Source organism: Scyliorhinus torazame, chromosome 18 (assembly GCF_047496885.1).
Source record: "Scyliorhinus torazame isolate Kashiwa2021f chromosome 18, sScyTor2.1, whole genome shotgun sequence".
NCBI classification, from domain to species: domain Eukaryota; kingdom Metazoa; phylum Chordata; class Chondrichthyes; order Carcharhiniformes; family Scyliorhinidae; genus Scyliorhinus; species Scyliorhinus torazame.
In genome coordinates, this window is record NC_092724.1 from 76,170,596 (window position 1) to 76,191,673 (window position 21,078).

Sequence of the window (21,078 nt, forward strand, 5' to 3'; positions counted from 1 at the left end):
TGACAGAAATCTTTGGATCCTCGCTGTCTTCAGGGGATGTCCCGGAGGACTGGAGAATAGCCAATGTTGTTCCTCTGTTTAAGAAGGGTGGCAGGGATAATCCCGGGAACTACAGGCCGGTGAGCCTTACTTCAGTGGTAGGGAAATTACTGGAGAGAATTCTTCGAGACAGGATCTACTCCCATTTGGAAGCAAATGGACGTATTAGTGAGAGGCAGCACGGTTTTGTGAAGGGGAGGTCGTGTCTCACTAACTTGATAGAGTTTTTCGAGGAGGTCACTAAGATGATTGATGCAGGTAGGGCAGTAGATGTTGTCTATATGGACTTCAGTAAGGCCTTTGACAAGGTCCCTCATGGTAGACTAGTACAAAAGGTGAAGTCACACGGGATCAGGGGTGAACTGGCAAGGTGGATACAGAACTGGCTAGGCCATAGAAGGCAGAGGGTAGCAATGGAGGGATGCTTTTCTAATTGGAGGGCTGTGACCAGTGGTGTTCCACAGGGATCAGTGCTGGGACCTTTGCTCTTTGTAGTATATATAAATGATTTGGAGGAAAATGTAACTGGTCTGATTAGTAAGTTTGCAGACGACACAAAGGTTGGTGGAATTGCGGATAGCGATGAGGACTGTCTGAGGATACAGCAGGATTTAGATTGTCTGGAGACTTGGGCGGAGAGATGGCAGATGGAGTTTAACCTGGACAAATGTGAGGTAATGCATTTTGGAAGGGCTAATGCAGGTAGGGAATATACAGTGAATGGTAGAACCCTCAAGAGTATTGAAAGTCAAAGAGATCTAGGAGTACAGGTCCACAGATCACTGAAAGGGGCTACACAGGTGGAGAAGGTAGTCAAGAAGGCATACGGCATGCTTGCCTTCATTGGCCGGGGCATTGAGTATAAGAATTGGCAAGTCATGTTGCAGCTGTATAGAACTTTAGTTAGGCCACACTTGGAGTATAGTGTTCAATTCTGGTCGCCACACTACCAGAAGGATGTGGAGGCTTTAGAGAGGGTGCAGAAGAGATTTACCAGAATGTTGCCTGGTATGGAGGGCATAAGCTATGAGGAGCGATTGAATAAACTCGGTTTGTTCTCACTGGAACGAAGGAGGTTGAGGGGCGACCTGATAGAGGTATACAAAATTATGAGGGGCATAGACAGAGTGGATAGTCAGAGGCTTTTCCCCAGGGTAGAGGGGTCAATTACTAGGGGGCATAGGTTTAAGGTGAGAGGGGCAAAGTTTAGAGTAGATGTACGAGGCAAGTTTTTTACGCAGAGGGTAGTGGGTGCCTGGAACTCACTACCGGAGGAGGTAGTGGAGGCAGGGACGATAGGGACATTTAAGGGGCATCTTGACAAATATATGAATAGGATGGGAATAGAAGGATACGGACCCAGGAAGTGTAGAAGATTGTAGTTTAGTCGGGCAGTATGGTCGGCACGGGCTTGGAGGGCCGAAGGGCCTGTTCCTGTGCTGTACATTTCTTTGTTCTTTGTTCTTTGTTCTTTGTACTAAGGTACACCCCTCTCACAAGTATATAAAGAAACGGAACACGTTGCAGTGCTATAATTTTAAATTGAAACACTCATTCAAGACATTAGTGTGCAGGCTCATGGAAGAAACCGTTCCCAATGTTTGAGATTCTGGTCAGTATTCAGTGACTATTGCATTTAACCAAGTAACTGTGTGGCGCGAAGTCAGTTCAGTGGCAGGCTTTCATCATTAGCTGATATACCGGGAGAACTGTGCAAACTGTTTTTCAGGCTAAAAGGACAAAAGCAATGGTGGTCAGATGTCTAGTATCTGTCTCATTCACAGAACCATAGAAAAGCTGCTGCATAGAAAGAGGCCATTCAGCCCATCCTATCTGTACTGGCTGAAGAAACTAGCTGCCTATTCTAATCCCACCCTCCAGCACCTGGTCTGTAGCCTTGCAGGTTCTGATCCAGGTATCTTTTAAGTGAATTGAAGGTTTCTGCCTCAACCACCAATCTGGGCAGTAAATTCCAGAAGCCTACCACCCTCCGGGAAATATTTTTTCCTAATAACCCGTCTAAATCTAAAAGAATTTTATTCAAGAGTTGATGTGAAACAGATAAACATTTACAATCTCATAGTCTAAAGGTGCACAGGTTGGGTAGATTGGCCATCCCTTCGAGTCCAGGGATGTGCAGGTTCGGTGAGGTTATGGAGATAGGGTGGGGAGTGGGCCTAGATAAGGTGCTTTGTCAGATAAATGGTGCAGACTTGATGGGCCGCACAGCCTCCTTCTACACTGTCGGGATTCTATGGTTTGGAAGTGATGGTATTGGTCAGTAATGAAATTGTTGCAAGTCCCAGTTTCATTACAGCTATATCTGATCATTCTAATGTATAGCCTGACAACTCCACACAGATGGTCGGAATCAAACCGTCATCCCAGGCACTGTGAGACAGCAGTGTTAACCACTGAGCCACTGTGCAGCCCGTGTTTAAGCAAAAATCTTTGGTGAATGATTTGAGTCACCGTACAGGATTTTGACCGCAAGGTGAAAACTTGCAAAAGAGAGACCAAAGTATCTCAGGAAATGGTGATTATAAGTGACACCAAATTGACTTTTACAAGCTTGAATATTACCGGAGGGAGAAAAGAGCGAGTTTCACGATATCACATAAATCTGAATGTTGATCACTATTAGCAGAGCTCATTGGCCTGGCTTTGAAGACAGGCTGCGGAATTCTGTGAGTTGTAACCTTGTGTGAAATGGTTTGTGACAAATTGTAGGAGACTGGGCTATTTGCTATTTGACTGTATACTCACTTTCAGACATGACGATGAAGATAGTGACAATGAATCGAATGGTGACGGTGAATCCAGAAAGAAGGAATGGAATTCATTTTTTCAGAAACAAATGAAGCTGCGGAAGGTAATGTTGGTGCAGGAATGAACTGATTTATAATCATCTGACCAGTTTGGTAGATGTTGCGAGCAAAAAATTTAGTTTGTGTTACATGGGGCTGGGTAAGCATTAAATGCTTCTGTTTTCTACCTGAACAGTCTGGCTGTTTTGTGAGACTGAGGAGGTGTAGAAAAAGAAGCATAATACTCAGTCTCCTTCACAAGCCATATCTCATCTCTCGGCTGATAAGGGGCATAAACTCAGTGGGGGCAGGTCAGTGGAAAGTGGTGCGATCAGACTCTCTACTTCCTGTACTTCAGTACAAGGTGTCTCTTAATCTCTCACTCTATTTCCCATAGAATGGAGAGCCTGCAAAGGATAATTTTGTACCACCCGGTGAGTATATTTAACATTTCACTTCTTGTGAAACCCAGCAGTGTAACTTACATTCTCAGCTTAAACAAAGTATAGGAGCCTTGCACACCATATTTGATGGTCCCGTCATCAGTGTCTTGATACTACTAGTACAAAGACTGTAACTAGGAATTGTCACATCTATTTTCTGATATAATGTGACCATGGAAAAAAGCTTCTGGATTCTTGAGTTAAACTTGGAGAAGTTTGTTCTCTGTTGCAAAGAGTTTACAGCTCAGAAACCCAACTGTGTCAATGTTTGTGCTCCACATCAGCCTCCTCTCATCCCATGTCATTTAACCCTATTCAGCATAAGCTATTATTTTCTTCCTCATGTTTATCTAGCTTCCCATTAATATGTTCTATGCTGTTCATCTCATCTACCCGGTGTGTTCAGATATGATGATATCAGGAAGGAATTTTGATCCACTTTTCACCCATTCTCTGCATAAATTACATTCATGGAATCTTACAGCACAACAAGACACCATTTGGCCTGTTGTGCTTATTCTGGCTCTTTGAAAAAGCTCTCTAATTAGTCCCTCTCCCTGCCCTCCCCCCATAGCCGGGTAAATTTTTCCCTTTCAAGTGTCTATCCAGTTACCTTTTGAACCTCACGAATGAAACAATGTATTTTTTTTTCTATCAAAATCGTTCAGAATTTTGAACATCTCAAATACATCTGGCACTAACCTCGGCTCTAAGGAGAACAAGCCTGCCCTTTCTCGTTTCTCCAGGGACTTAGTCCTATTCAGATAAATCTCCTCTGCACCCTCTCTGAAGCCGAGTGATGGACATCAAAACTCACTCTGCATTGCCCCCTTAGCAGTGGCTAGCTTCAGAAAATGCAGAACGCCACTCCAAGCAATTTCATGTCTGGTATTGTGGGGGGTAGATTCAGAATAAAGCTCACCCAAAAATTCCCCATCAAGTACTGCTACCTCAGGTATAACAGCTCTGTCAAAGGGAACTCCGAATGCACCAGAGTGACATTTTCAATGCAAGCTGTCCTGTAGTATCTCTGAGGCTCAATATTAAATTGAGAGATTCTCCATGGTGGATTTGGAAATGTTGACAAAAGATTTGAAATTGCCCCAAACGTTGTCAATTTTGCTGTAAATGTTTGTGAAGTTTTGTAACCACGTGACTTGTACATCCATGTTCTGATGCCGAGTTCAAGGACAAGAGCCCAACAAGGCAAGAAGAGGTGCTTGATCTAGTTCTAGGAGGTTAAGAGAGATATGAACATACAAAATAAAAGCGACGTAGGTCATTTGGCCCCTCAAGCCTGCTTCATCATTCACTAACAACCAGTTTAAGATTATCAATTGGGCTTGCAGTATAGTTCACATACGCTTGTGAGAAGCGTATATTCATACACAGGGCCCTGTCCTTTGCAAACAAAAAAGCAGATGCCTTTTTCAGTTAAACAAAATCTTGGGGTTAACTATTCCCTGGTGCATTCTCTGTAATGCCTCGTCAAATCAGAGTTGACTAACCTGGTTTGAATATAAACAAAAGCTTGGGGGATAACCATTTGCCTGGCACATTCTCCATGGCAAAACCTCTACCAACTAGTTCATGTGCCAACAAATCGCCAAGTTGCAGTACAAATTGTCGTTCCCTTTGCAATTTGGTATTCTTGCAATTCTGTCCTGACGAGTGCAAGATGAAAAGCTTCAACAGCTTGTCTCTTTTTTCAGCAATACACAAGTTCTGTATTACCAAGTGGCTATTCATATTTGTTTCTATATTTTATCTCTTGCTGCTCAGAGCCAGGAAAGGCAGGCCTGTTAACAGCCTGCAAAGTGCACTGCTCATCAATTTATCCAACTGTAAATTAACCACTGTCCCTGAGACAACATTCAACACATTAGCATCTTAAAATTCTGTTGTCTCATTTAGATGGTTGGACTATTCTTTAAGGTTCCTTTTCCAATCTTTTCCCAACGAATAACTCCCTTTTTCCAATCTTCTTTGTGGAAAACGGATCAAAGGATCAAAAATGTGACAGTAAGATAGAGGCAAGGAAGGAGAGTAAATGGATAACTGTTTCAGAGAACTGACACAGACACGATAGTCTGAACTCCCAAATCTATGATGGTGTGTCAGGAGCTCAGTGCTCTGTCAGCTGAAGGACATTGCAAATGTGGAAGTTAATACTATCCTGTGTTCACTTTCTTTTAAGATCCTGACTGCCCCCTCCGAGATGCAGCCAATCGGAAAATACCAAAGCTGTCAGTCAAGGTAATGAGTAGCTTTACAGTAAATACCCTTTTAAGGGATTAAATACATTGGGACAGTAATTGAACTGCTATGTATAAACAAATATTATATTGAATTAATTTTTGAGGCACGATATATATCCAGAATGTATGGTAGGAATTAGCTTATCGACTGTTTAAACCAGCAAGTGTGGTCTCCCGGTGTCTGCGTGGGTTTCCTCCGGGTGCTTCGGTTTCCTCCCACAAGTCCCGAAAGACGTGCTATTAGGTCAATTGGACATTCTGAATTCTACCTCAGTGGACCCGAACAGGCGCCGTAGTGTGGTGACTAGGGGATTTTCACAGTAACTTCATTGCAGTGTTAATGTAAGCCTACTTGTGACACTAACAAAGTTGAAATGAAATGAAAATCACTTATTGTCACAAGTAGGCTTCAAATGAAGTTACTGTGAAAAGCCCCTAGTCGTCACATTCCGGCACCTGTTCGGGGAGGCTGGTATGGGAATTGAACCGTGCTGCTGGCCTGCCTGGGTCTGCTTTAAAAGCCAATGATTTAGCCCAGTGTGCTAAACCAGCCCCTAATAATCACTTATTGTCACAAGTAGGCTTCAATGAAGTTACTGTGAAAAGCCCCTAGTCGCTACATTCCGGCGCCTGTTCGGTAAGGCCAGTACAGGAATTGAACCCGCGCTGCTGGCATTGTTCTGCATTACAATCCAGCTGTTTAGCCCACTGTGCTAAACTAACCCCTGGTTATATGTAATGCAAGGTGGACTGTTTAAACTAGCAAATCGGGTGGAAGGGAAGGGTAAAGCTACAAGAAGCATAATGATTAATAGAATCTAAAGCAGCAGGTAGGTATGTGAGGAAAAAGTAGAGGTTAATAGGATGAACAGGCAGGACCAGTCTAACAACTACAGAGGGGAAAGGAAACATAAAAAATCAAAATATCAGGAGACCGTGAGAATGAAAGTTGGGGATGAGACTGAGTGTCAACAGAGATTGATTAAGGAGGTCGGGAATGTCTGAAAACGATAGTGCACAAGAAAATCCTGCAAGGGAAAGACAAATTAATAGGACATATTTAAAAATCTTGTATCTAAATGCTTGCAGTATTCGTAATAAGTTCAATGAGCTGACGGCACAAATAGAGACAAATGAGTATGATTTGGTGGGGATTACTGAAACTTGGTTGCAGGGGGACAGGGACTGGGAGTTGAATATCTAAGGGTACTCAGTATTCCAAAAGGATAGGCAGGATGGAACAGGAGGTGGAGTTGCTTATTGATTAAAAATGGCATCAAGGCTACATTAAGAAATTATATTGGCACTAAGGGCCAAAATGTTGAATCGATCTGGGTGGAAATGAGAAACTCCTTTGTGGGAGTAATTTGCAGGTGTCCTAGCAATACTTCCATAGTATAAACCAAGAAATAATGAGGGCTTGTGAGAAGGGCACAATGGCAATCATGGGTGATATTATTATTCGTATTTACTGGATTAATCAAATTGTCAAGGTTAGAACAAAGAACAAAGGAAAATATAGCACAGGAACAGGCCCTTCGGCCCTCCAAGCTTGTACTGGTCATGATACCACCCTCGGCCAAAACCTCAGCACTTACTAGTGCCGTATTCCTCCATACCCATCCAATCCATGTTTTTGTCGAGATGCCTTTTGAACGCCGTTAATGTATTTGCTTCCACAACCTCCCCTGGCAACGTGTTCCAGGCACTCACCACCCTCTGTATAAAAAAACCTACCTCGCACATCTCTAAACTTTGCCCCATGGACTTTAAACCTATGCCCCCTGGTGACTGACCCCTCCACCCTGGGAAAGAGTGCCTGCCCATCCTCTCTATCCATGCCCCTCATAATTTTGTAGACCTCTATCTAGTCACCCCTCAATCTTTGTTGGTCTAATTAAAACAGTCCGAGTCTATTCAGCCTCCCTACATAGCTAACACCCTCCAGAACAGGCAACATCCTGGTATACCTCTTCTCCAACCTCTAACCTCTTCCCCTCTATGTTAGACCTACCAAAATGCATTGCACCCTCTCCAAAGCCTCCACATCCTTCTGGTAGTGTGGCAACCGGAATTGTGCGCAATATTAACAATAATCTTTATTGTCACAAGTAGGCTTACATTAACACTGCAATGAAGTTACTGTGAAAAGGCCCCAGTCGCCACATTCCGGCGCCTGTTCGGGTACACAGAGGGAGAATTCAGAATGTCCAAATTACCTAACAGCACGTCTTTCGGGATTTGTGGGAGGAAACTGGAGCAGCCGGAGGAAACCCACGCAGATATGGGGAGAACGTGCAAACTCCACACAGTGACCCAAGCCGGGAATCGAATCTGGGACCCTGGAGCTGTGAAGCAACAGTACTCCCCACTGTGCTACTGTGCTGCCCTTATTCCAAGTGCGCCTTACCCAGGTTCTATACAACTGTAGCATGACTTGCCAGTTTTTAAACTTGATGCCCCGTCCAATGAAGGCAAGCATTCCGTATGCTTTCTTGACTACCTTGTCCACTTGGGTTGTCACTTTCAAAGATCTGTGGATATGCATGCCCAGATCTCTCTGATTTTCTATATTCCTAAGAGTTTTGCCATTTACGGTATATTTCCCTCCTCTGTTAGACCTACCAAAATGCATTACCTCACATTTGTCTGGAACAAACTCATTTGCCATTTCTTTCTCTGCCCAAATCTCCAACCTATTTATGTCCTGCTATATCCTCTGACAATCCTCAACTATCTGCCACTCCTCCAACCTTGATATCATCCGCGAACTTGCTAATTAGACCAGCTAAATTTTCCTCCAAATCATTTGTGTACTACAAACAACAGAGGCCCCAGCACAGATACCTGTGGAACACCACTAGTCACAACCTTCCATTCAGAAAAACACCCTTCTATTGCTACCCTTTGCTTCTATGACCGAGCCAGTTCTGTACCCAGCTTGCCACCTCATTTTTGATGCCGTGTGACTTATACTTTTGTACTTTTCATTGTCTAATTTATTTATTTTTTCTTTCGTTTTTTGGAATTGTAGTTGTATAAGTTACCTAAGGTATAAGACATGGCAGGAGAACCCAGACCCGTGTCGTGCTCCTCGTGTGCGATGTGGGAGCTCAGGGACACGTCCACTGTCCCTGGTTCCTTCACGTGCAAGAAGTGTGTCCAGTTACAGCTCCTGTTAGACCGCTTGACGGCTCTGGAGCTGCGGATGGACTCACATTGGAGCATTCGCGATGCTGAGGACGTCGTGGATAGCACGTTTAGCGAGTTGGTCAACCGCAGGTGAAAGGTACTGAGGGAGATAGAAAATGGGTGACCAAAAGACAGAGCAAGAGTAGGAAGGCAGTGCAGGTGTCCCATGCGGTCATCTCCCTGCAAAACAGATATACCGCTTTGGATACTGTTGAGGGAGATGGCTCACCAGGGGAAGGCAGCAGCAGCCAGGTTCATGGCACCGTGGCTGGCTCTGCTGCACAGCTGGGCAGGAAGAAGAATAGCAGGGTTATAGTGATAGGGGACTCAATTGTAAGGGGAATAGACAGGGGGTTCCCCGGACGCAATCGAGACTCCAGGATGGTATGTTGCCTCCCTGGTGCAAGGGTCAAGGATGTCTCGGAGAGGCTGCAGGACATTCTGGGGGGGGCGGGGGGGGGGGGGGGTGAACAGCCAGCTGTTGTGGTGCACAAAGGCACCAACGATATAGGTAAAAAAACGGGACGAGGTCCTACAAGCTGAATTCAGGGAGTTAGGAGTTAAACTAAAAAGTAGGACCTCAAAGGTAGTAATGTCAGGATTGCTACCAGTGCCACGAGCTAGTCAGAGTAGGAATGTCAGGATAGATAGGATGAATGCGTGGCTCAAGAGATGGTGCAAGAGGGAGGGATTCAAATTCCTGGGGCATTGGAACCGGTTCTGGGGGAGGTGGGACCAGTACAAACCGGACGGTCTGCACCTGGGCAGGACTGGAACCGATATCCTGGGGGGGGGGCGGAGGTTTGCTAGAGCTGTTGGGGAGAGTTTAAACTAATGTGGTAGGGAGATGGGAACCGATGCAGGAAGTTGGAAGGTAGTAAAACATTGACAGAAACAAAAGGCAGTAAGGGGGAAAGTGTAAGGCAGAGAAGCCATAGTCAAAAATCAAAAAGGGCAACAGTACGAGGTACAGTGACTGAGGGGAGCTCAGTGAATAGGACCAGGAATACTAAAACGAATAAAACGGGAAGTGAAAACATTAATGGTAAGCGACGTGGCAGGTTATTGCATGAAAATATGGGTTCAACAACAAGGAAAATTAGGAGAAAGGTTCAGAGGAAATATAACTTAGGAGAGGTTACTGATCGAGGTATTAAGATTCAGAACAGAGGTAAAAAAGCCAACATAAGTGTACTTTACCTGAATGCTCGTAGTATTCGGAATAAGGTAAATGAGTTGATGGCGCAAATCATCGTGAATGACTATGATTTAGTGGCCATTACTGAAACATGGTTAAAGGATGGTCACGACTGGGAGTTAAATATCCAAGGGTATCAAACTATTCAGAAGGACAGAGTGGATGGTAAGGGAAGTGGTGTAGCTCTGTTATTTAAGGATGACATCCGGGCAACAGTAAGGGATGACATCGGTGCTATGGAGGATAAGGTTGAATCCATTTGGGTGGAAATCAGAAATAGTAAGGCGAAAAAGTCACTGATCGGAGTAGTCTATAGGCCACCAAATAGTAACATTATGGTGGGGCAGGCAATAAACAAAGAAATAACTGATGCATGTAGAAATGGTACAGCAGTTATCATGGGGGACTTTAATCTACATGTCGATTGGTTTAACCAGGTCGGACAAGGCAGCCTTGAGGAGGAGTTTATAGAATGTATCCGCGATAGTTTCCTAGAACAGTATGTAATGGAACCTCCGAGGGAACAAGCGGTCCTAGATCTGGTCCTGTGTATGAGACAGGATTGATGAATGATCTCATAGTTAGGGATCCTCTCGGAAGGAGTGATCACAATATGGTGGAATTTAAAATACAGATGGAGGGTGAGAAGGTAAAATCATACACTAGTGTTTTGTGTTTAAACAAAGGAGATTACAATGGGATGAGAGAAGAACTAGCTAAGGTAGACTGGGAGCAAAGACTTTATGGTGAAACAGTTGAGGAACAGTGGAGAACCTTCCCAGCGATTTTTCACAGTGCTCAGCAAAGGTTTACACCAACAAAAAGGAAGGACGGTAGAAAGAGGGAAAATCGACAATGGATATTGAAGGAAATAAGGGAGAGTATCAAATTGAAGGAAAAAGCATACAAAGTAGCAAAGATCAGTGGGAGACTAGAGGACTGGGAAATCTTTAGGGGGCAACAGAAAGCTACTAAAAAAGCTATAAAGAAGAGTAAGATAGATTATGAGAGTAAACTTGCTCAGAATATAAAAACAGATAGTAAAGGTTTCTACAAATATATAAAACAAAAAAAGAGTGGCTAAGGTAAATATTGATCCTTTAGAGGATGAGAAGGGAGATTTAATAATGGGAGATCAGGAAATGGCTGAGGAACTTAACAGGTTTTTTGGGTCGGTCTTCACAGTGGAAGACACAAATAACATGCCAGTGACTGATGGAAATGAGGCTATGACAGGTGAGGACCTTGAGAGGATTGTTATCACCAAGGAGGTAGTGATGGGCAAGCTAATGGGGCTAAAGGTAGACCAGTCTCCTGGCCCTGATGGAATGCATCCCAGCGTGCTAAAAGATGGCTAGGGAAATTGCAATTGTACTAGTTATAATTTACCAAAATTCACTAGACTCTGGGATGGTCCCGGCGGATTGGAAATTAGCAAACGTGACACCACTGTTTAAAAAAGGAGGTAGACAGAAAGTGGGTAATTATAGGCCAGTTAGCTTAACTTCGGTAGTAGGGAAGATGCTGGAATCTATCATCAAGGAAGAAATAGCGAGGCATCTGGATGCAAATTGTCCCATTGGGCAGACGCAGCATGGGTTCATAAAGGGCAGGTCGTGCCTAACTAATTTAGTGGAATTTTTTGAGGACATTACCAGTGTGGTAGATAACGGGGAGCCAATGGATGTGGTATATCTGGATTTCCAGAAAGCCTTTGACAAGGTGCCACACAAAAAGTTGCTGCATAAGATAAAGATGCATGGCATTAAGGGGAAAGTAGTAGCATGGATAGAGGATTGGTTAATTAATAGAAAACAAAGAGTGGGGATTAATGGTTGTTTCTCTGGTTGGCAATCAGTAGCTAGTGGTGTCCCTCAGGGATCAGTGTTGGGCCCACAACTGTTCACAATTTTACATAGATGATTTGGAGTTGAGGACCAAGGGCAATGTGTCCAAGTTTGCAGACGACACTAAGATGAGTGGTAAAGCAAAAAGTGCAGAGGATACTGGAAGTCTGCAGAGGGATTTGGATAGGCTAAGTGAATGGGCTAGGGTCTGGTAGATGGAATACAATGTTGACAGATGTGAGGTTATCCATTTTGGTAGGAATAACAGCAAAAGGGATTATTATTTAAATGCTTAAATATTTAAACATGCTGCTGTGCAGAGAGACCTGGGTGTGCTAGTGCATGAGTCGCAAAAAGTTGGTTTACAGGTGCAACAGGTGATTAAGAAGACAAATGGAATTTTGTCCTTCATTGCTAGAGGGATGGAGTTTAAGACTAGGGAGGTTATGCTGCAATTGTATATGGTATTAGTGAGGCCACACCTGGAGTATTGTGTTCAGTTTTGGTCTCCTTACTTGAAAAAGGACGTACTTGCACTGGAGGGTGTGCAGAGGAGTTTCACTAGGTTAATCCCAGAGCTGAAAGGGTTGGATTACGAGGAGAGGTTGACTAGACTGGGACTGTACTCGTTGGAATTTAGAAGGATGAGGGGGGATCTTATAGAAACATATAAGATTATGAAGGGAATAGATAGGATAGATACGGGCAGGTTGTTTCCACTGGCGGGTGAAAGCAGAACTAGGGGGCATAGCCTCAAAATAAGGGGAAGTAGATTTAGGACTGAGTTTAGGAGGAACTTCTTCACCCAAAGGGTTGTGAATCTATGGAATTCCTTGCCCAGTGAAGCAGTAGAGGTTCCTTCATTAAATGTTTTTAAGATAAAGATAGATAGTTTTTTGAAGAATAAAGGGATTAAGGGTTATGGTGTTTGGGCCGGAAAGTGGAGCTGAGTCCACAAAAGATCAGCCATGATCTCATTGAATGGTGGAGCAGGCTTGAGGGGCCAGATGGCCTACTCCTGCTTCTAGTTCTTATGTTCCTCAAAAAACTCGATCAAGTTAGTGAGGCACGACCTCCCCTTGACAAAACCATGCTGCCTATCGCTAATGAGTCCATTTGTTTCCAAATGTGTATAAATCCTGTCCTCGGGAATTCTCTCCAATAATTTACCCACTACCGACGTGAGGCTCACTGGCCTATAGTTTCCTGGATTATCCTTGCTACCTTTCTTATACAGCGGTACCACATTAGCTATTCTCCAGTCCTCTGGGATCTCACCTGTAGCCAATGAGGATACAAAGAGGTCAGTCAAGGCCCCAGCAATTTTCTCCCTTGCTTCCCACAGTATTCTGGGGTAAATTCCATCCGCACAGGACACTTATCTATTTTAATGTCTTTTAAAAACCCAATACCTCCTCCTTGAGGTAGCCTTGAGGGAGATTTCATCGAGTGAATGAGGGATAGTTTCTTGAAGCAATATATTATGAAGCCAACCAGGGAACAGGCTATTTTAGATTTAGTATTATGTTACAAAGAAGGTTTGATAAGTAGTCTTGTCGTTAAGGATCCTCTTAAAAAGAGTGATCGCAGCATGCTAGAATTTCAAATTCAGATTGAGCAAGAGAAGACAATGCCGTACTGGAGTCTAAGTGTTGGACAAAGGCCATTACTGGGTCATTTGGAGTATTGCGTGCAGTTCTGGTCGCCGCATTATAGGAAGGATGTGGAAGCATTGGAAAGGGTGCAGAGGAGATTTACCAGAATGTTGCCTGGCATGGAGGGAAGATCTTATGAGGGAAGGAATTGAGGCTGTTTTCGTTAGAGAGAAGGTTAAGAGGTGACTTAATTGAGGCATACAAGATGATCAAAGGATTAGATAGGGTGGACAGTGAGAGCCTTTTTCCTCGGATGGTGATGTCTGGCACGAGGGGACATAGCTTTAAATTGAGGGGAGATAGATATAGGACAGATGTCAGAGGTAGGTTCTTTACTCAGAGAGTAGTCAGGGCGTGGAATGCCCTGCCTGAAAAGTAGTGGACTCGCCAACACTAAGGGCATTCAAATGGTCATTGGATAGACATGTGGACGATAAGGGAATAGTATAGATGGGTTTTAGAGTGGTTTCGCAGGTCGGCGCAACATCGAGGGCCGAAGGGCCTGTACTGCGCTGTAATGTTCAATGTTCTATTCATGAAGGTCATTCATGAAGGCCCCACCTTTGCCCCTCGCCTGAGGTGCTGAGATCCTCAGATTAAATCACCACCAGTCAGCTTTATAGCGTGGCACGGTAGCACAGTGATTAGCACTGTTGCTGCACAGCTCCAGGACCCAGGTTCGATTCTCGGCTTGGGTCACATAAGAACATAAGAACTAGGAACAGGAGGAGGCCATCTGGCCCCTCGAGCCTGCTCCGCCATTCAATGAGATCATGGCTGATCTTTGTGGACTCAGCTCCACTCTCCGGCCCGTACACCATATCTCCGAATCCCTTTATTCTTTAGAAAGGTATCTATCATTTTCTTAAAAACGTTTAAAGAAGGAGCCTCAACTGCTTCACTGGGCAAGTCCTCAGACCTCAACTGTTTACAATTTAATTATCTGCAAGCAGGGACAGAGTGTAATATAGCAAAATTTGTGGATGATTCTAAAATAGATGGGAAAGCAGGCAGTGAAGAGGAGATAAAGATTTTACGGACGGATATAGGTAGGCTAGGAGATTGGGCCAAAATTTGGCAGATGGAGTTTAATGCAGATAAGTGTGAGGTTATCCATTTTGGCCAAAAAAATGGAAAGGCAAATTATTATCTAAATGGAATGCAGATTCAAGATGCACCTGGGCATGGGGATCTGGGTGTCTTTGTTCATGAATCGCAGAACATTGGTATGCAGGTGCAGCATGTAATTAAAAAAGCAAATGGAATGTTAGCATTTATTGCGAAAGGACTGGTGTATAAAAGTAGATACGTGTCTGATTGAGGTATATAAAATACTAAATGGGATTGATAAAGTAAACGTAGACCAAATGTTCCCCCTTGTGGGGAAATCTAGAATGAGCGGTCATGGATATAGGTTGACAGGTGGTAGATTTAGAACTCAGATGAGGAGGAACAATTCCTCGCAGAGAGTGGTGAATGTGTGGAACTCGCTGCCCCATAGTGCAGTGGAATCTGAGTCATTAAATGTTTTCAAGAAAGGGATAGATGTATTTTTGATTTTTTTAAATGGGTAAATGGGATTTGGGCAGCAGGTGGGGAGGTAGATTTGAGACCAGGAAGAGATCAGTCATAATCTGATTGAATGGCAGAGCAAATCTGATTGGTATTTGGATAATTGGAGCGCATTCTGGGGAAGGTGGGACCTGTACAAGCAGGACGGGTTGCATCTGAACCAGAGGGGCACCAATATCCTGGGAGGGAGGTTTGCTAGTACTCTTCGGGAGGGTTTAAACTAATTTGGCAGGGGAATGGGAACCGGATTTGTAGTCCAGCAACTAAGGTAGCCGATATTCAGGACGCCAAAGCATGTAATGAGGCAGTGGGGAAGGGAACACTGACAAAGGAGAGTATTTGCAGGCACGGAGATGGGTTGAAGTGTGTATACTTCAACGCAAGAAGCATCAGGAATAAGGTGGGTGAACTTAAGGCATGGATCGGTACTTGGGACTACGATGTGGTGGCCATCACGGAAACTTGGATAGAAGAGGGGCAGAAATGGTTGTTGGAGGTCCCTGGTTATAGATGTTTCAATAAGATTAGGGAGGGTGGTAAAAGAGGTGGGGGGGTGGCATTATTAATTAGAGATAGTATAACAGCTGCAGAAAGGCAGTTCGAGGAGTATCACCCTATTGAGGTAGTATGGGTTGAAGTCAGAAATAGGAAAGGAGCAGTCACCTTGTTAGGAGTTTTCTATAGGCCCCCCAATAGTAGCAGAGATGTGGAGGAACAGATTGGGAAACAGATTTTGGAAAGGTGCAGAAGTCATAGGGTGGTAGTCATGGGTGACTTTAACTTCCCAAATATTGAGTGGAAACTCTTTAGATCAAATAGTTTGGATGGGGTGGTGTTTGTGCAGTGTGTCCAGGAAGCTTTTCTAACACAGTATGTAGATTGTCCAACCAGAGGAGGGGCAATATTGGATTTAGTACTGGGTAATGAACCAGGGCAAGTGATAGATTTGTTAGTGGGGGAGCATTTTGGAGATAGTGACCACAATTCTGTGACTTTCACTTTAGTAATGGAGAGGGATAGGTACGTGCAACAGGGCAAGGTTTACAATTGGGGGAAGGGTAAATACGATGTTGTCAGACAAGAATTGAAATGCATAAGTTGGGAACATAGGCTGGCAGGGAAGGACACAAGTGAAATGTGGAACTTGTTCAAGGAACAGGTGCTACGTGTCCTTGATATGTATGTCCCTGTCAGGCAGGGAAGAGATGGTCGAGTGAGGGAACCATGGTTGACAAGAGAGGTTGAATGTCTTGTTAAGAGGAAAAAGGTGACTTATGTAAGACTGAGGAAACAAGGTTCAGACAGGGCATTGGAGGGATACAAGATAGCCAGGAGGGAACTGAAGAAAGGGATTAGGAGAGCTAAGAGAGGGCATGAACAATCTTTGGCGGGTAGGATCAAGGAAAACCCCAAGGCCTTTTACACATATGTGAGAAATATGAGAATGACTAGAGCGAGGGTAGGTCCGATCAAGGACAGTAGCGGGAGATTGTGTATTGAGTCTGAAGAGATAGGCGAGGTCTTGAATGAGTACTTTTCTTCTGTATTTACAAATGAGAGGGGCGATATTGTTGGAGAGGACAGTGTGAAACAGATTGGTAAGCTCGAGGAAATACTTGTTAGGAAGGAAGATGTGTTGGGCATTTTGAAAAACTTGAGGATAGACAAGTCCCCCGGGCCTGACGGGTTATATCCAAGGATTCTATGGGAAGCAAGAGATGAAATTGCAGAGCCGTTGGCAATTATCTTTTCGTCCTCACTGTCAACAGGGGTGATACCAGGGGATTGGAGAGTGGCGAATGTCGTGCCCCTGTTCAAAAAAGGAACTAGGGATAACCCTGGGAATTACAGGCCAGTTAGTCTTACTTCGGTGGTAGGCAAAGTAATGGAAAGGGTACTGAAGGATAGGATTTCTGAGCATCTGGAAAGACACTGCTTGATTAGGGATAGTCAGCACGGATTTGTGAGGGGTAGGTCTTGCCTTACAAATCTTATTGAATTCTTTGAGGAGGTGACCAAGCATGTGGATGAAGGTAAAGCAGTGGATGTAGTGTACATGGATTTTAGTAAGGCATTTGATAAAGTTCCCCATGGTAGGCTTCTGCACAAAGTAAGGAGGCATGGGATAGTGGGAAATTTGGCCAGTTGGATAACGAACTGGCTAACCGATAGAAGTCAGAGAGTGGTGGTGGATGGCAAATATTCAGCCTGGATCCCAGTTACCAGTGGTGTACCGCAGGGATCAGTTCTGGGTCCTCTGCTGTTTGTGATTTTCATTAATGACTTGGATGAGGGAGTTGAAGGGTGGGTCAGTAAATTTGCAGACGATACGAAGATTGGTGGAGTTGTGGATAGTAAGGAGGGCTGTTGTCGGCTGCAAAGAGACATAGATAGGATGCAGAGCTGGGCTGAGAAGTGGCAGATGGAGTTTAACCCTGAAAAGTGTGAGGTTGTCCATTTTGGAAGGACAAATATGAATGCGGAATACAGGGTTAACGGTAGAGTTCTTGGCATTGTGGAGGAGCAGAGAGACCTTGGGGTCTATGTTCATACATCTTTGAAAGTTGCCACTCAAGTGGATAGAGCTGTGAAGAAGGCCTATGGTGTGCTCGCGTTCATTAACAGAGGGATTGAATTTAAGAGCCGTGAGGTGATGATGCAGCTGTACAAAACTTTGGTAAGGCCACATTTGGAGTACTGTGTACAGTTCTGGTCGCCTCATTTTAGGAAGGATGTGGAAGCTCTGGAAAAGGTGCAAAGAAGATTTACCAGGATGTTGCCTGGAATGGAGAGTAGGTCTTACGAGGAAAGGTTGAGGGTGCTAGGCCTTTTCTCATTAGAGCGGAGAAGGATGAGGGGCGACTTGATAGAGGTTTATAAGATGATCAGGGGAATAGATAGAGTAGACAGTCAGAGACTTTTTCCCCAGGTGGAACACACCATTACAAGGGGACATAAATTTAAGGTGAAAGGTGGAAGATATAGGAGGGATATCAGAGGTAGGTTCTTTACCCAGAGAGTAGTGGGGGCATGGAATGCACTGCCTGTGGAAGTAGTTGAGTCGGAAACATTAGTGACCTTCAAGCAGCTGTTGGATAGGTACATGGATTACGGGAAAATGATATAGTGTAGATTTATTTGTTCTTAAGGGCAGCACGGTAGCATTGTGGATAGCACAATTGCTTCACAGATCCATGGTCCCAGGTTCGATTTCGGCTTGGGTCATTGTCTGTGCGGAGTCTGCACGTCCTCCCCGTGTCTGCGTGGGTTTCCTCCGGGTGCTCCGGTTTCCTCCCACAGTCCAAAGATGTGCGGGTTAGGTGAATTGGCCAATGATAAATTGCCCTTAATGTCCAAATTGCCCTTGGTGTTGGGTGGAGGTGTTGAGTTTGGGTAGGGTGCTCTTTCCAAGAGCTGGTGCAGACTCAGGGGGCCGAATGGCCTCCTTCTGCACTGTAGATTCAATGATAATCTATGATTAATCTAGGACAAAGGTTCGGCACAACATCGTGGGCCGAAGGGCCTGTTCTGTGCTGTATTTTCTATGTTCTATGTTCTTATGTTCTATGAATGGCAGAGTAAGCTCAAAGGGCTGAATTCCTATGTTTCCTGTGTTGTACACTGAGTTTAAAACCTTTTGTGTGTTTCTAATCATGCACATATGATTCCAGTCAGATAACTGGTACCAAAGTAATGTTAACCGTCTCATTCAATACACTGCTTCAACAAACTAGTCTACCAGTTAGATGAATCCAAATGTCTGGTTACAACAAATATTGCAATTATTACGCCTCCCTGCGTAAGTGTGCAGTCAGTTAAAGTCCCACTTATCCCGGAGTCGCAACAAAAGTCAATTAACCAATAATTCTTATAAAAATTCCTGAAGTCTTTGGCCCTTGGCTGCTGAATAATTACAGTCATCAGGTGTGTAAGTTGAAATACAATTACTGTTAATTTATAATAAGATTAATGGTGAAATGTTCAGTGAATATAACTGAATAACAACAAGCTAACCCTTTAACTGTCCCACCTCTACCCACACACACAGACAGACAAACACAAAGAGGGTGGGGGGGAAGAAGGGGTGAAAATAATAAGGGTGAAGGTCAAAATATTAGAGTCTTTGCTTCAAATGATGGTTCGCAGCATGCTTTCCTCACAGCACGCTGGTTGATCAAAGCCTCCAGTTTACAACTGGTGATGGTCTTCCTTGCTGAGCCATTCATTCAGTACACCCAGCAGCAGGCTTTCTTCTGGCGAGAGACCTTAGTTTTTATTGGCCTTCAGTTTGAAGGTTCATATTCAGCCTATTTCTTTCCTGGGACACGTTATCTCACATCAAACCTTGCTTCCAGTTTTGGTTTGACTTCAAGCCTTTGCAGATTTGAGAGAATGACACCCAGTCTTGCTGGAGGAGTGGAGGAGAATCAATCCTCACTGTGGCCTTATGGAGAAAGCTTAGCTGGATTGTTTGGTTGAAATCCTCCCCCCGCAGACTGCAGAACCTAAAATGGAACCTTGTGGCTCCATTTATCTAAAAGGATAATATCCAATCAACACTTGTTACTAGGCAGGTCACAGCTTTGTCGGCCAATTCATTGGCCACCAGCTTACTCCTCCTACAAGTATGAAGGGTTGAATGGCCTCCTCCTCCAAGTATGAAGGGCTGAATAGCCTACTTAGGAACATAGGAATTAGGAGCAGAAGTAGACAATTCGGACCTTCAAGCCTGCTCCACCATTCAGTCAGATCATGGCTGATCTCCATGTCCTACTAATATTCTTGTGTTCTTATTTCACTTTTTGTAACTTCTACTTTCAACACAAATTGAAATCAATGTAAATTGAACCTTAATTAATAAGCAGATAATAGTTCAAATAAATAGATACATTTCATTTTAGTCTTGCTGGACCACGAGCACCTGCTCTTTATTCAGGCAGGGTAGGTCAAGAATCCTTCAAACAGGTGAATTTACCGTCAGATTTCATGGGTATAATCTTCATAAGACCAAGATAAAGGAACAGAATTAGACCATTCGGCCCATCGAGCCTGCACCGACCCTTGGAAGGAGCACCTACATAAGCTCACGCCTCCATCTATCCCCATAACCCCATAATCCCGCCTAATGTTTTACATAGAACATAGAACAATACAGCGCAGTACAGGCCCTTCGGCCCACGATGTTGCACCGAAACAAAAGCCATCTACATTATGCCATTATCATCCATATGTTTATCCAATAAACTTTTAAATGCCCTCAATGTTGAGGGACACAATGGGCAATTTATCATGGCCAATCCACCTAGCCACATCTTTGGACTGTGAGAGGAAACCAGAGCACCCGGAGAAAACCCACGGAGACACTGGGAGAACGTGCAGATTCCGCACAGACAATGACCGAAGCCGGGAATCTAACCTGGAACCCTGGAGCTGTGAAGCAACTGTGCTAACCACTGTGCTACCGTGCAGCTCTTGACCTCCATAGTCTTCTGCAGCAATGTGTTCCACAGTGGCAACAGTGGTTAGCAATGTTGCCTCACAGCACCAGGGACCCTGGGTTCAATTCCGGCCTAGGTTCACTGTGTGGAGTTTGTACGTTCTGCCCGTGTCTGCATGGGTTTGCTCCGGGTGCTCCGGTTTCCTCCCACAGTCCAAAGATGTGCCGACTAGGTGATTGGACATGTTCATTTGCCCTTTAGTGTACATAGATGTGCGGGTTACGTGGATAGGGCAGGGTGGACAGGGGAGTGGATATGTGTAGAGTGCTGTTTCAAAGTGTCGGTGCAGGCTCAATGAGCCGAATGGCCTCCTTCTGCACTGTAGGGATTCCATGACTGCCCTCTGGCTGAAGAAATTCCTCCTCATCTCAGTTTCAATGGACCGTCACTTGAGTCTGAGGTTGTGCAGTCTGGTTCTAGTCTCTCCTCCTACTGGAAACATCTTCTCGATGTCGACTCTATCGGGGCCTCTCTATGTTTCAATGAGATCCTCCCTCATCCTTCTATACCCCCATCGAGTCCAGACCCAGACTCAGAGCCCTCAACCACTACTCAAATGAAAAGCCCTT

At 44.4% G+C, this 21,078-nt stretch overlaps 1 protein-coding gene across 9 annotated transcripts in view; it reads left to right on the top strand.

Moving 5' to 3' along the window:
- Nucleotides 1-21,078, top strand: part of recql5 (RecQ helicase-like 5) — a 270,455-nt gene that overhangs the window by 167,411 nt on the left and 81,966 nt on the right. For 4 of the 9 annotated variants that reach the window (XR_011936154.1, XM_072482940.1, XM_072482939.1 and 1 more), the window contains 3 exons: nt 2,812-2,911; nt 3,244-3,280; nt 5,487-5,548. Coding sequence is in view for 4 of the 9 variants with exons in the window: in XM_072482940.1 (XP_072339041.1) it covers nt 2,812-2,911; nt 3,244-3,280; nt 5,487-5,548 (199 nt within the window). In the remaining 5 variants the exon portion in view is untranslated. The remainder of the gene's footprint in view (nt 1-2,811; nt 2,912-3,243; nt 3,281-5,486; nt 5,549-21,078) is intronic. The other 5 variants (XM_072482938.1, XR_011936158.1, XR_011936157.1 and 2 more) reach the window with 5 other exon arrangements.